This window comes from Urocampus carinirostris, chromosome 7, assembly GCF_059441175.1.
Source record: "Urocampus carinirostris isolate Australia breed hairy pipefish chromosome 7, RoL_Ucar_1.0, whole genome shotgun sequence".
NCBI classification, from domain to species: Eukaryota; Metazoa; Chordata; class Actinopteri; order Syngnathiformes; family Syngnathidae; genus Urocampus; species Urocampus carinirostris.
Genome location: NC_142355.1, coordinates 18,913,571 through 18,936,703, shown reverse-complemented (window position 1 = coordinate 18,936,703; position 23,133 = coordinate 18,913,571). Strand labels below are relative to the sequence as shown.

Below are 23,133 nucleotides of genomic sequence, written 5' to 3'. Positions count from 1 at the left end.
CCGAATTACAAAGCGTAATGCTGGGGGGGGGAAAGCTAACATACATTCTTTTACTGATCCGGCGCGCCTCAGAACAGAAAGTTTGGATCAGACCCCAGTGCTAAAGAGAGTTTGACATCCTTACTCTGGTAAGATTGACACGACGCCAAAAAATGCATCCGGAGGCATAGAAATGTGAGCTGCCACGATGCTGCAAAATATTGCTGGTACTAAACATCAATGGCAGTTTGTTTGGAGTCTGCATGAAAATCTAGTTTTACGAGCAGTGGGCGGACCCCATTCATTCATTGACGCAAGTAGGGGGGCTGTTTAAAAAAAAAAAGACAATCTAAGATGTTTGTAGCTTGCGAGCGCTGTGACCACCAGGCTGCTTGTTCATGACCCCACCTCCTACTCTTCATCATTCGACCCTCCTCCTCCGCTCCACACGGCTTGCTCGACTAAAACAAGAAGACCCCGCTATCCGAGCAGCCTAATCTTTTCCGCCGTTTGCAAAACTCGTGCGATGCGATTCGTTCGCCTGCGTCCCAAGACGAAGGAACAAGGCGATCGGAGATGATGGATTACCCCAAGGGGCAAATGGTGAGTGTCGACGACCGCTCGGTTTTGGTTGAAGGCTCCCTACTCATGTTTGCTTGCCCCGACAAAGCGCTGCAGGCCACATATCTGCTCGCTTACCTCACCCTTTAGTTGCTTTTAACCCACTAACCCATAGCGGAAACCTTGATTTAACGATGTTTTTTGAATATGCTGCTTTAATTATATGCTCTCATGAAACAGGACATAGGCCAATAGGATGGATTCTAAAGTTTACTGCATGTATCTATCTATCTCTATCTATCTATCTATCTATCTATCTATCTATCTATCTATCTATCTATCTATCTATCTATCTATCTATCACAAAAATGAAAGTTATTAGTGTTTTTGACATCTTTCATACAAACGATTTCTTGTCTCACAATTTATTATAAAGTCCTCAAGTTTTAATGAATGAAAACAAAAATATGCCACAATAGTTAGTTTTACTAATTTTAGCCCCCGTACATGTACGTCATAATAACCCCCCCCCCCCCCCCCCCCCCCCTGGTCGTTTAATAACCGGAAATGGCAAATGGTTCGCTAATTTCACAAAACGGTAAAATGCTACTTTAGGTAATAAAACTCAAATATTTAATTTATTCAAATTGTTCGCAGTATTTATAAACGGAAACAAAGAAATCCAGGTGAAATTTGTTCCTAGGAAGGAGACTACAGGTTATCGTCAAATTAGAATGTTAATGTAGTTTACTAATTCAGGTATGCTATTTTTAGTTAGCTACCATAGCTTCACCTTAGACCCGTTATTACCGTTTTTCTTTTTGCTTTTAAGTAACTGAATAAAAATCCCATTATTTTTCTTATTTTATTTTCCAAACTATCGAATGTGTTAGCTTTTAACCTCCCTTTTTACATTTGTGGTTGATTTCTAATGAGAAAATAAAAAATCTACAGTATTTATTGTTTTGCAAAAAGTAGGCTTGCCTATAAGTAAATGACTTATAATGCCAAAGGGCCTGATAGCTCACCAAATATTCCGCAGTGTTTTCACAATCTCTATTATACACATGCTTAGTTTGTTTCATTTGCATACACATCAACCTTTTGACATAAAAAAACGCTGTAAATATTATCGCACACACTACATTATGCACGAAACACAGTTTGTCTACAGATTACTGTCAAACATTAACAAAAAAGGGGAATATGGTGCGATAGTTGGGTCGGTTTATTCACGCATAAATACTTGGTCTGTAGTTTAGGTTTGGGTTGTTTCAATTTGGAAAAGTAGTGGATTATTATTATTTTAATCAGTCAGCATTTTTAAAGGAAGTAAAGCAGTAGTGTTGGTAGGTATGTTTTTTTAAAGTTATTGAAGGGAGGAACAATCATTAATATTTTGCTCCGATGATATGTAAAATTCATGCTTTCACCAAATGGAAATGTAATGTGATTGTTGGAGCGGTTTATTCACGCCAAAGATTTAGTAATGCTTCAAAATAAAGTAGCTGTAGAATAGAATAGAATACTAGTCTCGAGTCAATATTTTATTTTGTTGTCTACATTTGAAAGAGTGGTCTATATATGGTGGGTTTCTGTCTGAGTTACTTTCTCCCTTCAATAACTTAATAATTAATGTTTTGCTCCAATTATTTCATCAAATTCATTCTGTAGTTTTGTGTATGTTTCAGTCCGGTCTATCTGAGGAGGGCACCTCCACAAGATTCCCCTCGTCAAGTCCTGCCGGCCTGAAGCTAGAGACGTTGATGGAGCACCTCCAGAGACAACAAGAAGCCAAACAGGACATGAATCTCCAGGAGAAACACCTTCTCCAAGCTCAGCTCCTTTTTGCCCAACACGCTGCGGCTGCGGCTGCGAGGGCCCAACAGGGGCCCAGGCCGGACTTACTGAGAAAAGCAGATGGACTTATTTCACAAGCTTATAATAGCAATATAAGCAAAGTTAATGCCAGAATAGAGGAGGAGGAGGAGGACGAAGAGGATGAGGATGATGATGATGATGGTGACTTTGATGAGGAAGACATGGGTCCAGATGCGGAGGAGAGCGGGTCCTTTCAGGAGATGAAAAAGCCAAAACTGTTGCATGTTCCGGGCCCTCCTTATAACCCTTACCCCGGGCCTCAACCGGTAACAGGCAAGTCATCTCCTCCACTTCCTCCTCCTGAAGTAGCCATAAAACAGGAGCAGGAAGAGAAGGAGGAGGTGCTGTCTCCTGTTGGCCCACCTGCTTTCACATCACCCAACGGCTTCACTGACTGGGCCTATGACGAACCTCTGAAACAAGTAAGCATCTTTTATTACATGTGATCAAATGTTTTTTGCGCATAAAATATATATAAAATTCATCGGTATATTCCAATAATTTTCAGAGATCATTCATTTTAAAAACAGCATGTCTTTGTCATCCAGTCAGAGTAACACCAGCAACCTAGTAAGCAAGTTACTATATTGTTGTACATGTTAATTAGTTGAAGAGGTTCACGGCTCACAGAGTGCTTTAAGACAGGTTTCTGTAGTTTTTTTTGAAGACTGCCTAGGCGTTGTCACAGGTGGATGCAACAAAGGTACAACCGCCAAAAAGGGGCAAACTGGCAAAAATATCACACGGAGAGCTGTCAACTGTGGGCTAACCAGGACAATCAAGGAAAGGTGGCCTCTGCGGAAAAACATGAGGCCTGCCAACCAAAAAAACACTGTAAGCAGCCAGGGTAATGTTGTCACAGCTCTAGAAGAAACTATCCAGATGGTTCAAATTTGAGATTAAATTTCTCAAATCGCGCAGCACCTGTAATGTTTGGCAAATTACTTGCATAATTGTGGTGAGGAACACTACATATTCTGTGCCCAATATATAAAAAATCTGTTTGGGAATACCTTTTGTAACATCTGCACCCCCTCACTGTGAGCCTCTTCCCTCCTTATTACTATTGAAACAAAACGGGGCTCTTCTGGCATTATGCCCAAAATTCAATCATTCTCAATTACATTTCACAGCAGAGAACTGTCTACTTCATTAAATCATACAGTCTTGATAAAAATGTCACCAACCTGGCTAATTCCTTTTGGCTGTGCGCCAAGCTGCAGTACTTTAACGCCGAAGCGACGCGTGTGACAGCTTATAAGGGCTTATGTTGGTTTTTAAACTACAATGTATGATGCAGGTCATTGTTTCACAAACTTTATCAAGCCAAAGCTCGTGAGCATATCAATTTCCGGAAATACATTAAATAAATTATATCTTAATGATGCATACTCAAATGATTTTGTCTTAGAAGTTAGGCATATTTTCAATTAAAGACACATTAACTGCTAGTTGATAACAAATCTTATTGAACAATAACTTCGGCATAGTCTTTGTCTGTAAATCATAAGTGAAATTAGAAAACAACGCAGAGGCTTCTGTCACTGTATTTTCATGTTTTATAAAACTGAGACACAAAATTGAACTGTATTTCTTAAACACTTATCAGTTTACAGAAATGCATAGATTTTTGCCTTTTAGGGAAGAGGTTTCTAAATGGGAGGATAAAATGAAACTTTAGGAGGTCTGTATGATTGATGTCCAATTGTCTTAAAAAGAACCATTATAAAGTAATTGCTTTACATCTATTCATTACTTTGCTTAAAAAGATCGGTTGGAGGACATTTAATGATGATATATATACTGTGTGTGACTAATTTGTATTGTTTAGATAGGCCAACATACAAACAAAGCTAACAAGCTTAATAAGTCACATCAGGCATTTATTTTAGGATACACACTTCAGAAATGTGGGGCAGCACGGCGGCGCAGTGGTTAGGTCATGACATCGAACCTCTTGTGTGGAGTTTGCATGTTCTCCCCGTGCTTGCGTGGGTTTCCTTCGGGCACGCCGGTTTCCTCCCACATTCCAAAAACATGCATGTCAAGTTAACTGGCAGGTCCAAATTGTCCCTAGGTGTGAATGAGCGAGCGAATTGTCTGTCTCTGTGTGTCCTGCGACTGGCTGGCAACCAGTTCAGGGTGTCCCCTGCCCACTGCCTGAAGAAAGCTGGGATGGGCTCCAGCACCCCCGCCACCCTACTGAGGATAAGCGGTGCAGATAATGGATGGATGGATTTCAGAAATACTGTGTTAGCAAGGAGTTCATGCCGGAGAAAATATTCCACATCTGGTATTTTAGCCCAAAAGGTTAAAAACCCACTGTATCTATACAGAAAATTATTATTTGTGTCTTAAATTTTGCAGGAATGCGCATAAATACAATAGTAATGTTTTGTATTTACATAGGCCACATATAAATTTTATCGAAGCCATCAAAGGAAGGAACAATAAATACATCAGCCTGCTACTAGTCACCCCTCATTTAGCTGGATGAACAAAGTATAATACATTTTTGACAAAACAATGCGTGTCGATCACTGCAACAGATATCTGTTTCGTCTTTAGTTTTCCGACGCCAGTTGTTTTTCTGGTCAACAGAAGCCAATTGAACAAGAGGAGGTCTTGTCCCTTCCCGGGCCCCTGCGTCAATGCAATCCATTTTGATTAATGAAGCCAGTAGCCCGAGGGGCCGCCACACAGTTGCCTTTCAGCGTGCAACTGTAAAGTTTACTTTCAGTTTAGTTTCAGTGGAGCAGAAGTGTTGCTGTAAGGCGTTGGCGCCTTTCTGTCCAATTGTATTTCTCCAATTCAGTTCACCCGTCTCAAGTCTTTATTGTTTAATAGAAAATCTTTTTACAACTCGTTGCTAAGTATGCTTCAGCTCAGTGGATAGCCCTGCATAATTTAGTTGTCTCTTAGTAACACTGTAATTTACATGCAAGTAATCAATACATAATGGCAACGAGAACGCAGGCCCTTTCTTCAGCTTGCCACTCGGGCTTTGTTAAATACGTCACACCCTGTTTAATGCAACGCATAAAATCCAGCCCCATTAAAAATGCATGGAGAAATGAGTAAATGTTTTCGGGCTGGATTCATTTTCCCCCTCTTTGAAGTGCCAGCATCCATTGGGAGTCATTTCGAACTGTGATTTTTCACAGCGTCTTATATGTGAGGTGTGTGGCTATCACCTAGAAGTGAAAATCCTCAGATGTTGATTCTCTTTTGGATCCTATCGCACCCTGTAAAATCGGATCTAATTGCTTATCTGATTGGTGCCAGAAATTGTGTCCATCAAGTTTCGGGGATGTATTATATAACTGCTGCACGCTTGCAATTTTGTCTTCTTGGCACTTTCTGTCTTTATGGCATAAAAAAAGCTTTTATAATGCAGTCAAAGATTGAAATACTGGACTGGACAGCTATTGTTCATTCTTTGTGTGTGATCCTACTGTAAAGGCCCCTCTGGCGTTGTCCAAAGGAATAAAGAAACCCTCTTTGCTCAGCATGGGGCCAGATAAATGATCTTGACTTGTATGGGGGATAAAGACGGTATAATTTGATTTGGATTAAATTTGTAGCCCCCCCTGCTGTTCTATTGAAGCGCTATATTTTCACTTTTGGTCAGGTTCTTAATTAAAAAATTATAAACAATTAAAATTGAGGTGGGGGTCGGAAAAGAATCGTCCATTTCTGCAATGTTGAAAAACACAGTGATATTTTAGAAAAGGGTAAAGTTGAATTTTACATGAAACAAAAGAAACAATTTCCTGACCTAAATAGTGAATACTTTCAGGATTCCCAGGGTTGGTTGTGTGAAAGCGCTGTGAGCAATTAACTGCCGGCTCTTTTGTTAATAGAGCCACAGTAGGTCTCACTTGCTCATCAATAAGGGGGGAAGGGTTTTATTTCCATTTGATGGTGAAAGGACTGGGATGTTTATCTACCTTCATGTCAATAGAGTTTCTAGGCGGGGGAAGTGGAAGGCTCTTTATTAAAAATTCCAAGCCCTGCTATTAGATATGTCAAAAGCTACCCTAGGGCGAGGTTTGTGTGAAATGAAGCTGCAGGTAATCATTTAGTAAAAACAGGAAAACATTTCTCTAATAATGCCTCATAATTTTTTTTGAATGGTTTGCATTGAAGTCAAATGAGAAAAAAAACAACCTTATATGTCACTGTTTTGAGAGTAAAGCGTTCAAAAGACAATAGTGTGTACTTTGTGCTTGCAAATAGAACAGAATGACTGTACAAAACCTGAATGTACAATTTTTCAAGCCTGTTATTAAAAGTCGACTTAAGGTCTTTTTTATTCACAATCATCTTTGTTACAAGAAGGAAGTCCAACACTAAAGGTTGTGGTAATCAAGGAACATCAACATGTTTGGCCTACCTGCATGTTCCTGGGCGGAGAAAATTACAACTGTGGCACAACTTTGATGCAAGTAACCGTTTCCTATGTGTCAATAGTTTTATTTCCTATGTGTCGGCGTCTGTCACAATACTTTCCTAATAGTTAGGGTCATTTTCCCAGGTCTGTTTGACCATGTCCGGGCACAGCAAAGCATTTCTTCTTTTCAATGTTTTATTCATCAAAGAAAAGTAACACTGATGAATTTTGATGTGTGGAAACATATGTTGGCCTGGAGAGAGATGGGAGCCTCCAGGCTGTACTTGTCGAAGACACACCACAGGAAATAGTGCCCCTACAAACATAGTAGTTAAGGAATCTAACCAACTAACCACAAACATATTCATTTTTATAGTAACCTGTAACAATTCAAATTTATAGCATTTAAATTTCTCTAAAGCCGTTTTTTATCGAACGCCCTAAAGGCTAAAGGCAAAACAGCTGGCAGTGGAACATATTATCTTTTTACAATGTTTAGTTAACTACTCTCGTTAAAATGAATAGTTAATCCATCTATATATGAGCCTAAGCTACAAAAATCAAATTTGTTTCTCTATTTTAAATTCAGGTTCAACGGATAATTTGTTGTGTTGTGGTTTGTGAAAAGAAAATGACCTAAAAAAATAAACAGTATTTATTATGAATCGTTATCACATGGTGGAAGCATTTATCTCATTTAGCTTTTTGTTGTTGTTGTTGACATTATTTAAACTCAACAAGTTGCAAGTTTTTATCAAGAAAATGACTGGATCCAAGCAATATTGAAACAAGAATCCTTGCGGACAAGATTTGTCGGAAAAACTGCTTTTTCTAAGACCGTGTTTTGAAAAAGCTGTTGTCGTGTCGAAAACCCCTTCTTTGAAACAACCTTGGAAAAACCTATGAAATGATTCTCCGTGGTGTCAAAAGAGGCTAACGGCCTGCTGTTTCGACTATAAACAAAAACTGAGTTGTAGTTGATGTATTTTGTTGTTTTGGTTCCCATGTCTTTTATAGCTGATAGTCTGAAATTGTGTTATGGGACAGTGCGATGAACCGTGGATTTAGTTGTCAAGCAAAAACATCGGAGATGTTACAATCACAATCAAGGCGATAACATTCTGTTATTTGATGACTCGCATGTGTGATAAATGAGCAAGACGATCTTGTTGGGTACATGCAAATGTTGTGTTGTCTAAAACACACCCATGTTTTTGTACAAAACATGAAATTGAACTGAATCGTGATCTGCGTACAACACTGACGTCAAACAGTGACACTTCGATGCAAGCGGTGCAAATTATGTTCGCTGGACATTTTGGTTTTGCTATGAACTCGCGCTCTGCATGCGTGTCTGCGAGACAATAACATCTCAGCGGGGTTTTCTGCACGGTTGCACACTCGCTCACAGTTTAACCTTCAACTGTCATATAATGTGGAAGCTTATGGAGCAATAACATGTCACATTAAACTAGCTCATGACAATGGTGCCTTCTCCCTCATCTCCTGCACACAAACCACAGAGTAAACGCCTCCCCGCACCCCCCCTTTCAATAATGTATTATGTGTACACAGTAGAGCTATACAGGCATCCTTTCTGGGGCGATTGACCAAATGGGGAGTTGAGTCATCCGTCTTGGGTGGAATGCTTGGGAACATTGTTCGCACAGCGCTTGAAATCCTTGAAAATGCTCGAATTTTAATATTGTGTTTTTCAAGGACAGAAAAGTACTTGAATTTTGGGTGAAGGGCTTATATATGCTTGAAATGATTGCCACGTTTCTTAACAAGTCTGCTTAAAAGTACGCCAACACCTCTTTGATGGCTTGTCATAGCATTTCTTCTTCCTTAGTAATTAACAGCAGCTGGCATTTGTTTGTATGCCATTGCCCTATGAAGCGTTGTCGCCACTTAAAGGTCTCGCCCAAAAGGGAAAGGTGCGTGCTTCACCTAAAGAGGGCACTATGAAATGTGTATTATTGCAAGGATTACGTATTAACATTTATTATAGGCCATGCAAATATTTAAAGTCGCCCTTTCAGTGCTAAATTGTACCGGTAAAAACTTCCTGCAACTGAAAATGTAAACTACATATTACCGTCATTTTCCTGACACCTCTATGGGTAGAGATATGTCGCAAAAAAATTGTTCAGATCCGCAAATATTTTTGCAATTTACTCAGGCTTAAACATCATACGTCTTGATAAATGCACACTCAATATGAAAAATCGCAAATGTAAATCGGAGATATATTGGTGGCTCTGCAAAAAACATGATTCCCACCAGATTTCTTCTTTTGATGGTACTGGAGAATTTGTAAAATTGGCGTTGAAAGTCTTAAAAGTACTTCAATTTGGCCTTGAAAAAGATGTACAAACTCTGTTGGGAATTAATTGTGTTTTTGTTTCTACAAATAATACTTGAGTTAATGGATTATAAAACATTAGTTTAAACTTTTGATTGTCAAAACCATAAATGACTGATACTGTTTCCCCATCACAATTTCTGAAAACAGGAAAAAACATGTGGATCACTCTTTTCCAAACTGCTGTTATCATGTCAAATAACAAATACCTCCAAAGCGAGTCCGTCTAGACCCAAGAATGATGGTTGTTGTTTTTAACGATTTTTTAAAAAAACATTTTGGAGATTTTTCAATTTCAAATTGCGACCTAATGAAGTTCAATGATACAACCCATAGATACTCTGTTAGCCGACAATAAAGATAATTAAAATAATCAGTGAATAACTTGAATTAGAATTGTCTTTATAGTCATAGATAGATTTAAAAGGTAAAAAAGAGAAATGTCTGAATAAATGGCCAAAATTATTTACTAGGTAGTTCTTGGGGACTGGACCAAGTTGCATAAAAACAATAGTGCAATGAAAGTAGGTCAATGACATTTAGTAGCAACATAGTTAATAATGACAAAAATAATTGTGGAATATGGTATGAATACCCATCTTTCTATATAAAAACAAAATACGCGTTTTTTTCCAATCTTAAAATGGTCATCATGGCACTGGGGTAGAATCTTTGAGAAGCTGTAGTTTTGATGAGCTATCCTAAACTACTAAACAATTAGTTTGATAATCTGTTAGTAGTTGAATAATCAAACAGTTTTACGCTTGCAACACCAACTGATTTGAATCCTAATATTTACTAAAACAGTTTTAACAGTGATAACTGATTAACGGTCGGAGTGTGCTCCCTTCAACACACCGGATGCAAAAGATAAGCACAATGGCCCCAGGACTGTAGCTTGGACACTAGTGTTCTAACCTATGTAACATGTTTGTCAGTAACACATGACTCAAACAACATAACAAGAAAAGTAAAGGGAAAACAAACCAACATAAACCAATTTATTACACTCTTTTCTTGTTTACCGTAAAGTCACCTGGGGGAAAAATTTGAATGTTTAAAAAATAAAAGCCAATGTCATTCTTTCCTGTTATCATAAACAATTGCTGTCAAACTGCCTTTCTCCTTTACCTTTCTGTCCATCCTGCACCTCTAAACATTTCATGTCATTCTACAGAGAGCTCCCATCTGGGCTGAGGATAGCGAAGGACGAGGAAGAGCAGAACCGTCCAGGGACTTTGCAAAGGTCAGTGGATTCTGCCGAAGCTGCCTTTCTCCTGCTTCATGAAATAATGAGCTATGTCTTTTGCACCGCAGCTTTATGAATTAGACAACGACCCCCAGCGCAAAGAATTTCTTGATGATTTGTTTGTCTTCATGCAAAAACGAGGTCAGATTTTTCTTTGTGTTTGGTTCTTGATAGAATTTACAGACGCTGCCCTACTTCCGAACGAGATAGGTTCCGGACGATCGTTCGTAAGTTTAATTTGTTCGTAAGTTGTTTCAGTAATATATTTTGTATGGAATGTATGTTTAAGGTTTATATAAGTATGTTTAAGCCTTGCATAAGTAACCTGTATTTTTTGTACTAAAAAATAAACATTTCATAAAATCAGATGCTCTATAAAGATAGATAAAGTTTAACTTACTTTTGGAAGATGAGCTTCAAGAGGTCCTCCTCCGTGGTAGAGAGTGGCCGAAAAAAAGCTATCCAACCATTTTCTCAACCCCATCAAGCTTTCTTATATCACTTTCATTTCAAAAGAGACTGCTTGCCTCTTCCATACACTTTACACCAACCATGTTGAATGGATGCACGAGAGATTAATAAAAATGTCAAAGTTCTTAGCGTGCTGGAGATACAGTATAGTATCTTTCCACAAGAACTAGGAAGAGGAAGCTGGATTTCTTCTTCGGGGTGGATGCTGTGTGAGTTCTCACAGTGCCACACGCCGGTCGCGGCGGAAAGAAGCACTACAGTAACGTCCTGTACTCTGAAAAATGTGCACAATACAATACAATACATAACTTACAGCAATGTCCGGATATTTTTCGACATCTCGGAAAAAATGTATCGACAGTTTTTCGTAATTCAAAATGGTCTTAAGTTGGGAAGCCTCTGTATAGACCAATTTTACTTGTGTTGTCAGGGTTGGCAATTCTCAGGGCTATACTTAATTAAATTTTACTCAATATCTTACTAAATTCTTAACTCTATTTCAAAGTGAAAACACAGTGTAAATGGTGTAGTTTAAGAGTAACGTAACAAAAGACATCGAAATGTTAAAGGGACATTGGGTGTTATTTAGTGCAATTTTTCTCTTTACATTTTTTCATCTCTTTTCTTTTCATTTTTTTCTAATTTTGTTTTTCTTTGTTCCATTTTTCCTTTCTTTTTTTTCATTTTGATTTTTTTGTTGTTTTTTTGGAATGGGATTAAGGAAAATGCGAAGAGAAATGGTGCAATTTGGTGACTTTGCGTCATGTAAACATGCTTTTTTCGTACCTCTAAAAATAAGCATTTATTTTACACAGCATGAGCCTCACCAAAAGAAGCTCACATAATGGTCCACCGTCTTGCGGTTACGGTACCCAAATATCTCAAAAAGACTGGACAAAAAATCAGAAGAAAAATTATTCTTTGGCTCACTTTGATTAATTTGTATTCTCCGTTGTGCTTTTTAGCAATCGTTTTCGGTTGCTCTCCACCATATAGCGGCATCTTATGGTCAAGTAAAACAACAATGTCGAAACATTTTCAAATGTACTTGACAGTGAAAAAGAAATTGTAAACGGCGTAGCTTTAAAATACAGTAATAAAAGATTATTAATTGTTACAGCGCCAATGTGTAACATTCGACCACTATATGGCACTGTATGGAACGAAAATCAGTGCCATATGATCGCAGCGTAGCAGCAAGATGGCAGACAAACATGGCGGCGATTTCTAGCTGGGGTTTTCACTATGTAAACGAAGTACAAATTAAAAAAAACAAAACTATTACATCGGTATGATAGTTCATGTATTTTCGATTAGCATTCAAATCAATGTTGTTGTTTTTTTACTAAAAGTTTTTGTACCACCAGGATGCACTAAATATAACTGTCTCTTTAACTGGAATTAAAAAAAAACACTGAACTTGTTTTAAGTAATTTAATAGAATATACACCAATTAAGAGTAGTCTAGAATTATTTGAATAGCATAGAAAAAACAGATAAAAGATAATTTTACATTCAAGTGTCATCCATTGATTTTTATGCAGCTATTCTAAATAAATATTCCGCTCACAGAAGAGGTCACACGCAGGCCGAGCGTGCATGTGTTCATGCTTAGGCCGACATAATCTTATTTCTACAACTTGTATTCAACCTTCTTCATTAAATGGCTTTACCACAGAGGCTCAAGCTCCGCGGCGTTTGCTGTCAACCTCGTGATTGGCAGCCACTGCTGCTCACTCACCCTTCCCCCCACGCTTTGCTCGGATCAATTCTCACTGCATTTGCTGTGGAATTACAACCTGCCCGCCCAATCCATCTGAAATAAACTCCATTACAAGAGTGCAAGCACGTAGATTGCTGGGACTTATTTTCCTTTTGCCTGCTATGGGAACACAATCGATGCATTGATGTAATTTGACTTCAACCCTCTGTTTTCCTTTTAAATTGGCTGGCAGTGAATTTGTTTATTTGGCTGGAAGTGAGAAAAATAGACTGCGTTTAAATGGATAGGTGCAATGACGGATCAAATAATTAACAACTAATTTATGATCAGATTCATCGGAGGCTATTTCCCTAATAGATTACTCTGATAGATACCTTTTGGATTAAGAGTAATTGTTCAAATTTTCTCAATTTCCCCTTCTCAATTGTAAAAGTTGCTGACTTTTGTTCTCCATAAAAGCAGACCAATAATATTGGAATCAAACCTCATAAACCACAATTTGGTACATTTATATATATATATATATATATATATATATATATATAATTTTTTTCAATAAATCTGTTTGTTAACCCAAATGTTATAATAAATCATTGAGTATACTCACCAACACTACCACTTTAAACGTCAGACTAAAGCATTTCTCAGCTTAAAAATGCCTACCGATTTAAAAAAAAAAACATAAATAAATAAAAAATAAATGTGATTCTGCTTTTTCAAATTCAAACGACAACAAAAATCCTGACTAGCATTCTAGTCTGCAGCCTTATTTTGAAGTGAGACCAAGTCTTCGTGTGTGAATAAACCACTCCAACGATTGCATTAGATTTCCGTTTTGGTGAGTGTGCTACTTCCGGTTGTAAACAAGCTCATGTTTTTGTTGTTGTTGTTAATGTTGCGGGAACAGGTGTTTCACACGTCAAAATAGAGGGCGCAATAAATTCTCCCCCTTTTTAATTTTAAATGGTTGGCACGTACGTAAAGAGCGAAAATGACTGAACCAATGTGCCATTTTTAGTGACGATTTTGGGTCTTGAAAGTTCCAACACTGGCATTTGACTTTTATTTTTGGAAAATATTTATGGTAACAATTTTCTATATTCCGACACAATATAGGCAACTTTTTTGTCTTTCTTTGAGAAAGGCACATTAAAACTTGCAAATGGGTGCTATTTACTCACTTTCAGTCTCTGTAGTTTGTAGTCTTCCTTGGACACATTTTAGTTGCAACCACACATCACAGAAACATCGAGTAGACAAATATAAAACACAGTCCCTTTTCAGCACTGTTTTCGTGGAAAACCCAGATCCTAGCTTTAGAGGACCCCAACTTGAGTGTGATACACCTAATCTAGAGAAAGCTGACATGATTGTCGGCCATCTTGCTGCTACTGTTACCCCCCATAAAACAAAAACTTTGTGCAACGCTGGGCAAAAAAATAAGAAGAAATACAGTGCTATTTGGTCACTTGGTCTAGTTTTTATTCTTCCCTGTGCTTTGTAGCAAACATTTTCAGTTGCAGAACACATCAAAGTGACATCTAGTGGTCAAACTAGATACAATGTCCCTTTAATAATCCCCATGTTCTATTCCTGATCTCATACATGAATACATTTTCAATATTGGGAGATTTGTTCTTAGTTCTTTCAAACTTAAGCAGTTTGGGGGTCGAGGGAAGGAATTTTATATACTAGTGTTATCAGTCTCTAAAATATTTTTACAAATCCGTCATGGCTGCAATATGATGGAACATCCACCATAACAATAGTTTTTCCTTCCTTCAGGGACGCCTGTGAACCGCATCCCCATCATGGCCAAACAGGTCCTGGACCTGTACAAACTCTACAAGCTTGTCACAGAGAAGGGAGGCCTGGTAGATGTCATCAACAAGAAGATTTGGAGGGAGATCACCAGAGGTCTCAACCTCCCCACCTCCATTACCAGTGCAGCTTTCACCCTCCGCACACAGTACGTGTCTCATCTCAGACAGTGGATGATATCTAAGTTTATTATTACCCCGAAGAGTTTCAAAACAATCCAGATGGTACACTTGTTAATGATAAGGCACACGGTGTTCCTTCCGTGCCTTGGCAGTTCCGATTTATCTCATGATAAGGCAAATCATTTATTTCTCACAGAGTGGAGGCATTTGCATGTTACAACAACAAAGAGCAAAGTCAATTCACAGTTAACCTTATATTGTTCGATAGAAATGGTGCATTTTACACCACAATGCATGTTAATATAGCCGGATACGATTTTGACAGAAATTGTGTTTCTGTCTCAGTTATTATTATCTAATTGAAGTCATTTTAGTTTTTGTTTTATCTGTCAGATTGGGGCCTCCAACATTGCTTCTGCAACGTGTTTTTAATACAGTCACAGTACCAACTCACAAAGGGACAAAAGCTGCATTTGTGTTTACTTAAAAATTTAGAAACCTTTGTTAGGAAGGTCCCATATGAGTTTCCCCTGGAAAAATACAAGTGCAAGTACTCAAATTTTGACCTCGTAGTCCGTCAGAAATTTCAACTCTTTATACTGTGTATTATTTTCTGTGTATTATAAAGCACACTTGAAACACTTTGCCAGAAAATTGGAAAGTGCCTTATAGTCTGGTGTGCCTTATAGACCGGAAATTTGGTTAATTAACTCGGAAATGCATAATTACTACTGAATATTTCCACATACAGTTACCATTTATATATGAGTACATTTCCTTTAGTTGTAAAAAAAGATTTCCCAATATTTATGTTATATCAAATATCTTTTTATATATACAGTGGGACCTCGGTTATCGCGGTTAATGCGGACCAAAACCACCCGCGATTAGTGAAAATCCGCGAAGTAGCAGCGCACCTTAAAAAAATATATATATATTTTCTTTTTTAATTTATTTTTTTTAATTATTTTATTCTGTTATTATTATTATTTTTTTAGACCTGCAAAGCTCTGAACCCGCGAACGTGGAACCACGAAGTAGCGACGCCCCTTCAAAAATGCTTAAAAAATAATAATAAAAAATAATAAAATTTAAAAAAATATATATTATTTCATTTTATTATTATTATTTTTTAGACCTGCGAAGCTCTGAACCCGCGATCATGGAACCACGAAGTAGCGACGCCCCTTCAAAAATGCTTTAAAAAAATAATAATCATTTTTAAAATTATTTTATTTTATTATTATTTTTTTAGGCCCGCGAAGCTCTGAATCCGCGAACGTCGAAGAGCGAAGTAGCGAGGTCCCACTGTATATATTTTTTTATTATTGCAAACCTCACTCTCAGATTCAGAATACTTGTCATTGTTAAAAGGACAAAAAGACTTCATTTGCAGCATGCATTCATCCAATAAATCAAATAAATGCAAAATCTGCCGAAAAGTATCAAAAATAGTAATATTAACTTCATGAACCCGTGCACCCTTTGTATGAAAAATCTTTCACAAAGGAATATTTTTTTAAAAGTGTGCCTTATAATCAGGTCAAGTCAAGTGATGTTTATTTGTGAGGCCCTTAATCACAAGGAGTCTCAAAGGGCTGCACAAACCACAGATTATTGCAAACAGACTATTATTACACCATCCCTGAGGGCGAGGAAAAACTCAAAACCTCAACATGAGGAAAATGAAGAAACCTTGTGAAGGGACTGCACATGAGGTCATCCCCCTTTCAGGATGACCAGGCTGCTACAGATGTTGCAGTAACAAATAATACACAGATTTTGTCAACATATAATGTAGGTTATTCATATGCTATAGAATAGAAGTGTGTTTTAAGCCTAGATTTAAACAGTTCCACTGAGGTTGCAGATCAAGTCTCAGGGGGAAGAACATTCCACAGATCCGTGGCCCGAATGGAGAATGCTCTCGAACTTGCGGATCTTGTTTTTTAGCTTTTGGGATCACTAGTAAAACAATCATTTTCAAAGCGATGCCTTCAGACCAGAACATAGGAGGAGATTTAATTGTGAAAGATGTGCCCCCGATTGTTCGGAAAATACTTAGCCCAATAAACAAATAACTTAAGGAGAATCCCTTTGCAGTACATCTCGTTTCCAGTGTTTCTTTCGTTCCACAGCCTAATAGTTGAAATTCTGCAAAGTCAAGGATTACTGGAAAAAAAAAATATCCTTGTTATTTTCTTCATTACAAGTATTAATTTCTTCTTCACTTTTCTTGTTTTTCTTATGTAAAGAAAATGTCTAAATGAGCTACATGATGTAGTTTGGCATTTTAAGGATATGTTTTTTTTTTTTGTTCAAACTAAATGTGAAATTTAAAGAGACATTATGGATGATCTATCACTTCTCGTGTAAAAAAACAAAACCCTGTCGATAGTCATGTGTATAAAAAAACAATATTGGTTTAAATAATAAGCCCAAAAAAAACATGTACTATCTTATGAACATGCATTTTTTTATTTATTTTTTTCGAAAAATACTAGGATATATGTGTTTTTACTTTACAAAACATGAGGCTCACCTACAGGGAGCTGATATAATTTTCCATGATCTTGCTGCTACGGGCACCCCCAAAATCCCCAAACTTTGTGAAAGTCTAGGAAAAAATTTGAAAAGAAAAATGATGCGGTTTGGTTACTTTGAATCTCCCTTGTCTGTATTCATTCTTGTGCTTTCTATGCTTTCTAGCACTTTTTTATTTTGCACTACACAGTTCAGGGTCATCTCATGGTGAAATATTACACAGTTGCGATCATTTTACTTCAAAAGGCCACCGTGCAACTGCCACTGTGAATATGCATATAGTTATTATATATAGTTTTTTTTTTTAATGTTTTTATTCTTTTGTGCCTGCGACTAGCTGGCAACCAGTTCAGGGTGTCCCCTGCCCACTACCCTAAGGTAGCTGGGATGAGCTCCAGCACCCCCGCGACCCTTCTGAAGATAAGCGTTGCCGATAATGGATGGATGGATTCTTTTGTGCATTGCCTTTTAATTTGTTTACTTGCACTAAAAAGAGACGCTCTCCAATTTTGTTGTGTAATGACGATAAAGACTATGAATTTATTCACATATTAGCCCGATACTGATACCTTGTATCGGTAATAGCCAATCCCTTATTAGTACGAAGATTTTGGGATGACACCTGACCATCTCTAAATGGACACCGCAGAAGCAGCAATCCCACTTAATTAGCCAGCCTACAGAGAGATCATTTAAACCATTTCTTCCTCATTCTAAAACAAATCTTCTAATTTGAATGTTACTTTTTTAGGTATATGAAGTACCTGTACCCTTTTGAGTGTGAAAAGAAGGGTTTGAGTTCTCCAAGTGAGCTGCAGGCGGCCATCGACAGCAACCGCAGGGAAGGTCGACGTCCGAGCTACACAACCAGCCTGTATCGCTACTCGTCCTCGCCAAATGCCGCTGCGCACAATCTTCTCTCCTCACCCAACTTGCAGACCTCCACCCCAGGGCACAACACTAGCAGTCAGTCGATCAGTCCTAATGTGAAAAAAAATCAAGGTATGATAATGTAAAGTAATTGCATTATATTACGTTTATTTATTTATTCAGAGGGAAGCACGGCGAGGCAGTGGTTAGCGCGTGTGCGGCACAGTTCTGAGGTCATGAAATCGAACCTTCCTGTGTGGAGTTTGCATGTTCTCCCCGTGCTTGTCCCTAGGTGTGAGTGAGCGAATGAGTTGTCTGTCTCTGCTCTGCGACTGGCTGGCAACCGGTTCAGGATGTTCCCTGTCCACTGCCCGAAGATAGCTGGGATGGGCTCCAGCACCCCCGCGACCCTTCTGAGGAAAAGCCATGCAGATTATGGATCAGAATAGTTCTTCAGAATGTAATTAGGTGGTTACCGATTCGGCCAGCAGGTAGTGCTCACTGTTTCCCACTTGAATTATTTTGACATAGCCTCATATTGTCTGGAACGGGCCAAGAAATTCAGTGGCAATAATGCACTTACTGATCAATAAACCCGGTTAAGATAATCAACTCATTTGAATATTTAGGAATTATTTTCATAGCGTGTCTGAAATGAAATATTATTTGCCCCTGCACAAAAACAGTTTGTTGTGAAATCCTTTCTTTCATGAATGAATGAAAACTTTATTTTGAACATTATGAAAAAAAAACAGGAAAAAAACAATGACTCAACAACAAAAATAATGTTAACATAACATGTTCGAAAAGGGGTAGTAAGAAGCAGACGCTTATTTTCCCTACCCCTTAATCTTCCCTATTGATTACATTTTACAGATAGCTCCTCTTTTGTGTCTAAATATAACAAAATCTCTCGGATATAAATATTACATAGGTCAGATAACAATAATTTATAATAATTACAATAGTCACATATTCTCGCCTACCTTTGGGTCAGATAAAGTTGCACGTGGGAGGGGAAGGACGTGTGAGTGGGAGTGTGGGGTTTGGGTGGGTTTTGTACGTCACATGGAGAAAACCCCCCCTTTCATCAGAAAAGTCTCTATCCATTAGAGGGATTGGGAAAAGGAGAACCATGGCTTGGTTTTGCAATGTTTCCTGCCCGGGGTGACGAGGCTGTGGCTTTCGGCCTTTTTGGTCGCCATTGTCATCAGGCAACCTATGCAGACCCGGATTCTCATCAGTTTTTTGTGGGGAATTGTAAGGAGGAAGGAAGGATTTTGGCCTACTTAAAGTGGGTTTTTCCGGTCACTGCGGTTTGCTCCCACATTCCAAAATCATGCGTTTCAGGTAAATCGTCCGGTTTAAACTGTATGTACGTGTGAACGAGCGAGTGAGTTGTCTGTCTGTGTGTGCCCTGTGACTGGCTGGCGACCAGTTCAGGGTGTCCCCTGCCCACTGCACGAAGATAGCTGGGATGGGCTCAGCACCCCCGCGACCCTACTGAGTATAAGCAGTGCAGATTATGGATCAATGGATGGATGCCTCACTCGTGTCTAATGAATACTGTCTAAAATGGAAATTATTGTTGACTATTTCTATAATCTATATTTGTCGACAGCATCAAATAATTGTTGCACCCCTACCATTTATGATATACTTAAAAAAAATACATTCTGTATATTGGTGCAGAGGAAGCTTCAACTCTGATTCCCAACCGGCTGCCAATGGCACTGGCATTGGGCCAGCAGCAGCAACAACAAAATCATCATCATCATCATCAGCAGCAGCTTGCCCAGGCTGCCACCCTTGAACATCTCAGAGAGAGGCTTGAGCGCAGCGCAGGGGGCGCTGTTGCCGACGGCCCGGAGAAGAAAATGATGCGGTTGGCAGAGGAGCAGCAGCGCCTCATGCAGCAAGCGCTCCAGCAGAATTTCCTAGCGATGGCTTCTCACTTCAGTCCTGCCAACTTCAAGCTCAACAACGGTCACGGTGAGCCATTCTCAGCCTCTGTCTTTGTGGACGACTCAGGAGGGAAAGCTTTTATCTGAGTGTTTGTTTTGGTTTCTATGCAGAGAGCAAACAGGATTTGGCCCTGAACATCTCCACCAATGGAGCGGCCAGCATAAGCGTATCTGTGGAAGTCAATGGCACCATGTACTCAGGTACATTGTTCGCACTTATTCATTCTATAAATCCCATTCAAAGAGATGGATATCAGATTTCAACTCTCGGCCACCAGAAAAAATGTTTAGCCCCGAGCCTTCTGCGCAGAAAACCTGGCCAGGGCCTCTTTGCACTGCCATTTCAGGCAAATAGAGAGATTTGCTCAGAGCAAGAAAACAATTCTGTGCACGTGAGCCTGAACTGTAGTTCATAAGTTGAGCATTGCATGAACCTCTTGTAAACCAGTGTTTTTCAACCTTTTTTGAGCCTTTGAAAAAGTCCCGCGGGGCAGATAGCTTTCGCTAGACCGCCTACAAGTACACAAATCGAAGTTAGTTGAAAAACACTGCTTTAAACCTTCGAAGAAGAACAGGCATCCCGTCATAGCAGTAATCACAAAAACAGCGGTACTGATATTTAATACTGTAATTTACCCAATCACAGATATGAGTATTTCATTCTATAAAATTTAAAACTTGGTGATTTGGTTAGTTCAACAATACAATACTTTAAAACAGTCTGCATTGACATCTGAACAACACTAGTTTATTTTTAATCCAATTAGATGATGAGCAGATTTTTTTGCATTATTTTGTTCACCATGCTTCTTGGGTAAGACTTTTTTGTTGTGTCATTGCCCTTTCCCACTCTTGTATTTATGACTCAATAGTTTACACGGGCACACATTGATATAACTTCTTCATTCTGCTCTAAAAATGCACCAGATAGATGCGCTTTAATTTAAAATGCACAAAATTTTCTTCCGGGGCGGACATGCCTCGGGACCAGCCTAGGCTGTTTACTCACCAGGGTCTCGAAAAATTCAATAGGAAACACTGTGTAAACAGTTTGGAATAGTCAAAATACCAAACAATCCTGGTATCCCATGCAATCTCTTTTGCAGGTGTTTAATAGTAAAAACAGAACTACATTCTTAATTGTAAGCAAGCAGAATAGTCATTCAAATAGTACAGGTTTAAGCACTGTTGTGATGGTTGTCGTAATACTCACTGGAATTCATTTTGGCTCATTTTCACATTTAATCGTCACAGGAACGCTCTTCGCGCAGAAGTCCGCCCCAACTGCCCCAGTTGTTTCGCAGGCTGTAACTCCGGCGGGGACGAGCGGTTTCAGTGCCTTCTCTTCCTCTCACAGCCCTTCCTCTACATCCTCAGCCTCCTCAAAGGGACCAAATTAAAGATCCTTTTTTTTCCCTCGCTAACTCCGTTCTTACTGTTTGGGCGGTATGCATCACAGGAGGTCTTTCGACATACTTGGTTTTCTTTATGAAACTTTTGCTGTTAGTTTGTGTTGATGTTGTCAAGCTTGTGGCCTCGGGAAGCTTCTAAACGTAACCTTTAGTTCCTGACGTAAACTTTGTTTGAGTAGTAGAGATGTTCACGTGTGTGTCTTTAGTGCTGAGGGAGAATCAATGCTGTTTTTGCTACATCTATAACTAGTTTATCATCCTGTTCTGTTGCCTAAAGAACAGCGGTGTTGCCAAAGTAAATCAAGACCAAAAAAGCCTTAGCTCGATATCGTAGTTCTGTTTCGGTAGATATGATTTAAGCCGACATTTGGCCAGTTACTGCGAATTAGTTTTGGTGGCAACCTTCAGGGATTTTTCAGGTACCACAGGACCCTTATGTGTTTGGAAGCATTTTTAGAAAGCAATTGTTTGCAGGAGTTTTTATTTTTCTTTTATTTTCTTTATTTAAGTATTGTAGTTTTTGCGTTGATCATATCTGCTGCGAGTTATTTCTGTAGACGAAAAAAAAAATACCGTAATTACCTCATTTGATAAATCGTTTTTTGGGGGGGTGAATTTCTGAACTCAGGAATGTCCACAGGACCCATATCTGTGCTTTGATGTATTTTTGTACGGGCGATGAATGTATCATGACTGACCTCACGTTGGACTGAACCAGTGCTACCTCAATCCTTGAGAGAAATATGCAATTCTTAGAGCAGCAGAAAATGACGTGGCAATTTGCTCACATGTACTGTAAGTGGACAATCAAGTCAAATTGCAAACAAAATGTTACTGAGAACTTGACATGTGTGACAGCAGCAAGGCCTTGTTTTGGTCTTAGACAACATATGCTGGATGTTTGGTCATTTAGAATAAAATAATCACTTGTGCTGTTCAATTGTTGTGGTGTTTTTTTCTCCTACCTTAAAAAAAGGTCCAAATGAAGTGTTTCGTTGGGCATTTTCTTTCTGCTTGTGATTGCCTCTGGGCTAAAACGTAACTAGCAGCTTTTGTTCAACTTGTGCATGATGCCAGAAGCGTGTTTATCATTAAAGCATTCTATCCTGAATAATTAAAGGGACCGTGTGTTATATTTAGCTCCTGCTATTGCTAAAAAAAAAAATCTTAATTCTATTAAAAAGCATGATTGATTTCTACTATCATAAACATGCCACATTGCTACCATACAATTACAAAAAACATTGCAAAAGGCAGGGTAAAAGGTGATAAGAAAAATGGTGCAGTTTGGTCACATTGAGTATCCGTAGTTTGTATTCTTTTGAGGGCTGAAAAAATAGTCCGTGTAATAACATGTGAAGCCCTTTGAGACTCTTTGTGATTAAGGGCTATACAAATAAAAAATGACTTGACTTGTTTTGATTGCACTACACAATGCAGCAGCATCTAGTGGTCAAATAATACACCCTACACCTTTAAAGGCACATTGTAATATTTGACCAGTTAATGTCACTGTATTGTGTAGTGCAACTGAAAACATTTAGTGGTCAAATAACACACACTGCCCTTTTGAGGGGACATTGTGTAATAGATGTCCACTAAATGTCACTGTATTGTGCGGTGCACCCGGAAACGAGTGCTGCAAAACACAAAGAGAAAATATAAATGGCAACCTGCAGGCCCCCCAAAAAAGAAAGAAAAAAAACTGACAAAAAAGCTAATAGAATGATCAAAAGATAATCAAAAAACGACTAAAACATGACCCAAAAACGACTAAA

At 38.6% G+C, this 23,133-nt stretch overlaps 1 protein-coding gene across 2 annotated transcripts; it reads left to right on the top strand.

Annotated features, from left to right (window-relative positions):
* Positions 1-76: 76 nt before the first annotated feature.
* Positions 77-21,405, top strand: LOC148362545 (AT-rich interactive domain-containing protein 3B-like). 2 transcript variants are annotated; one of them, XM_088339969.1, is made up of 9 exons: positions 77-582; positions 2,232-2,843; positions 10,357-10,425; positions 10,497-10,569; positions 14,408-14,591; positions 17,861-18,111; positions 19,672-19,971; positions 20,055-20,144; positions 21,198-21,405. In XM_088339969.1, the coding sequence occupies exons 1-9, from the start codon at positions 556-558 to the stop codon at positions 21,341-21,343; spliced, it is 1,752 nt and encodes a 583-aa protein (XP_088196095.1). In that variant the 5' UTR covers positions 77-555; the 3' UTR covers positions 21,344-21,405. The 2 variants fall into 2 exon arrangements, with proteins under 2 accessions (XP_088196095.1, XP_088196096.1); XM_088339970.1 differs by lacking the exon at positions 77-582 and adding an exon at positions 1,090-1,155.
* The last annotated feature ends 1,728 nt before the right edge of the window (positions 21,406-23,133 follow it).

Bases quoted from the DNA above. Each gene is read 5' to 3' on its own strand.
- LOC148362545 (XM_088339969.1), top strand. From the start codon at position 556: ATGATGGATTACCCCAAGGGGCAAATG. The intron at 10,426-10,496 runs GTCAGTGGATTC...TTTGCACCGCAG, and splicing joins CGTCCAGGGACTTTGCAAAG to CTTTATGAATTAGACAACGA. The intron at 14,592-17,860 runs GTACGTGTCTCA...TTACTTTTTTAG, and splicing joins GCTTTCACCCTCCGCACACA to GTATATGAAGTACCTGTACC.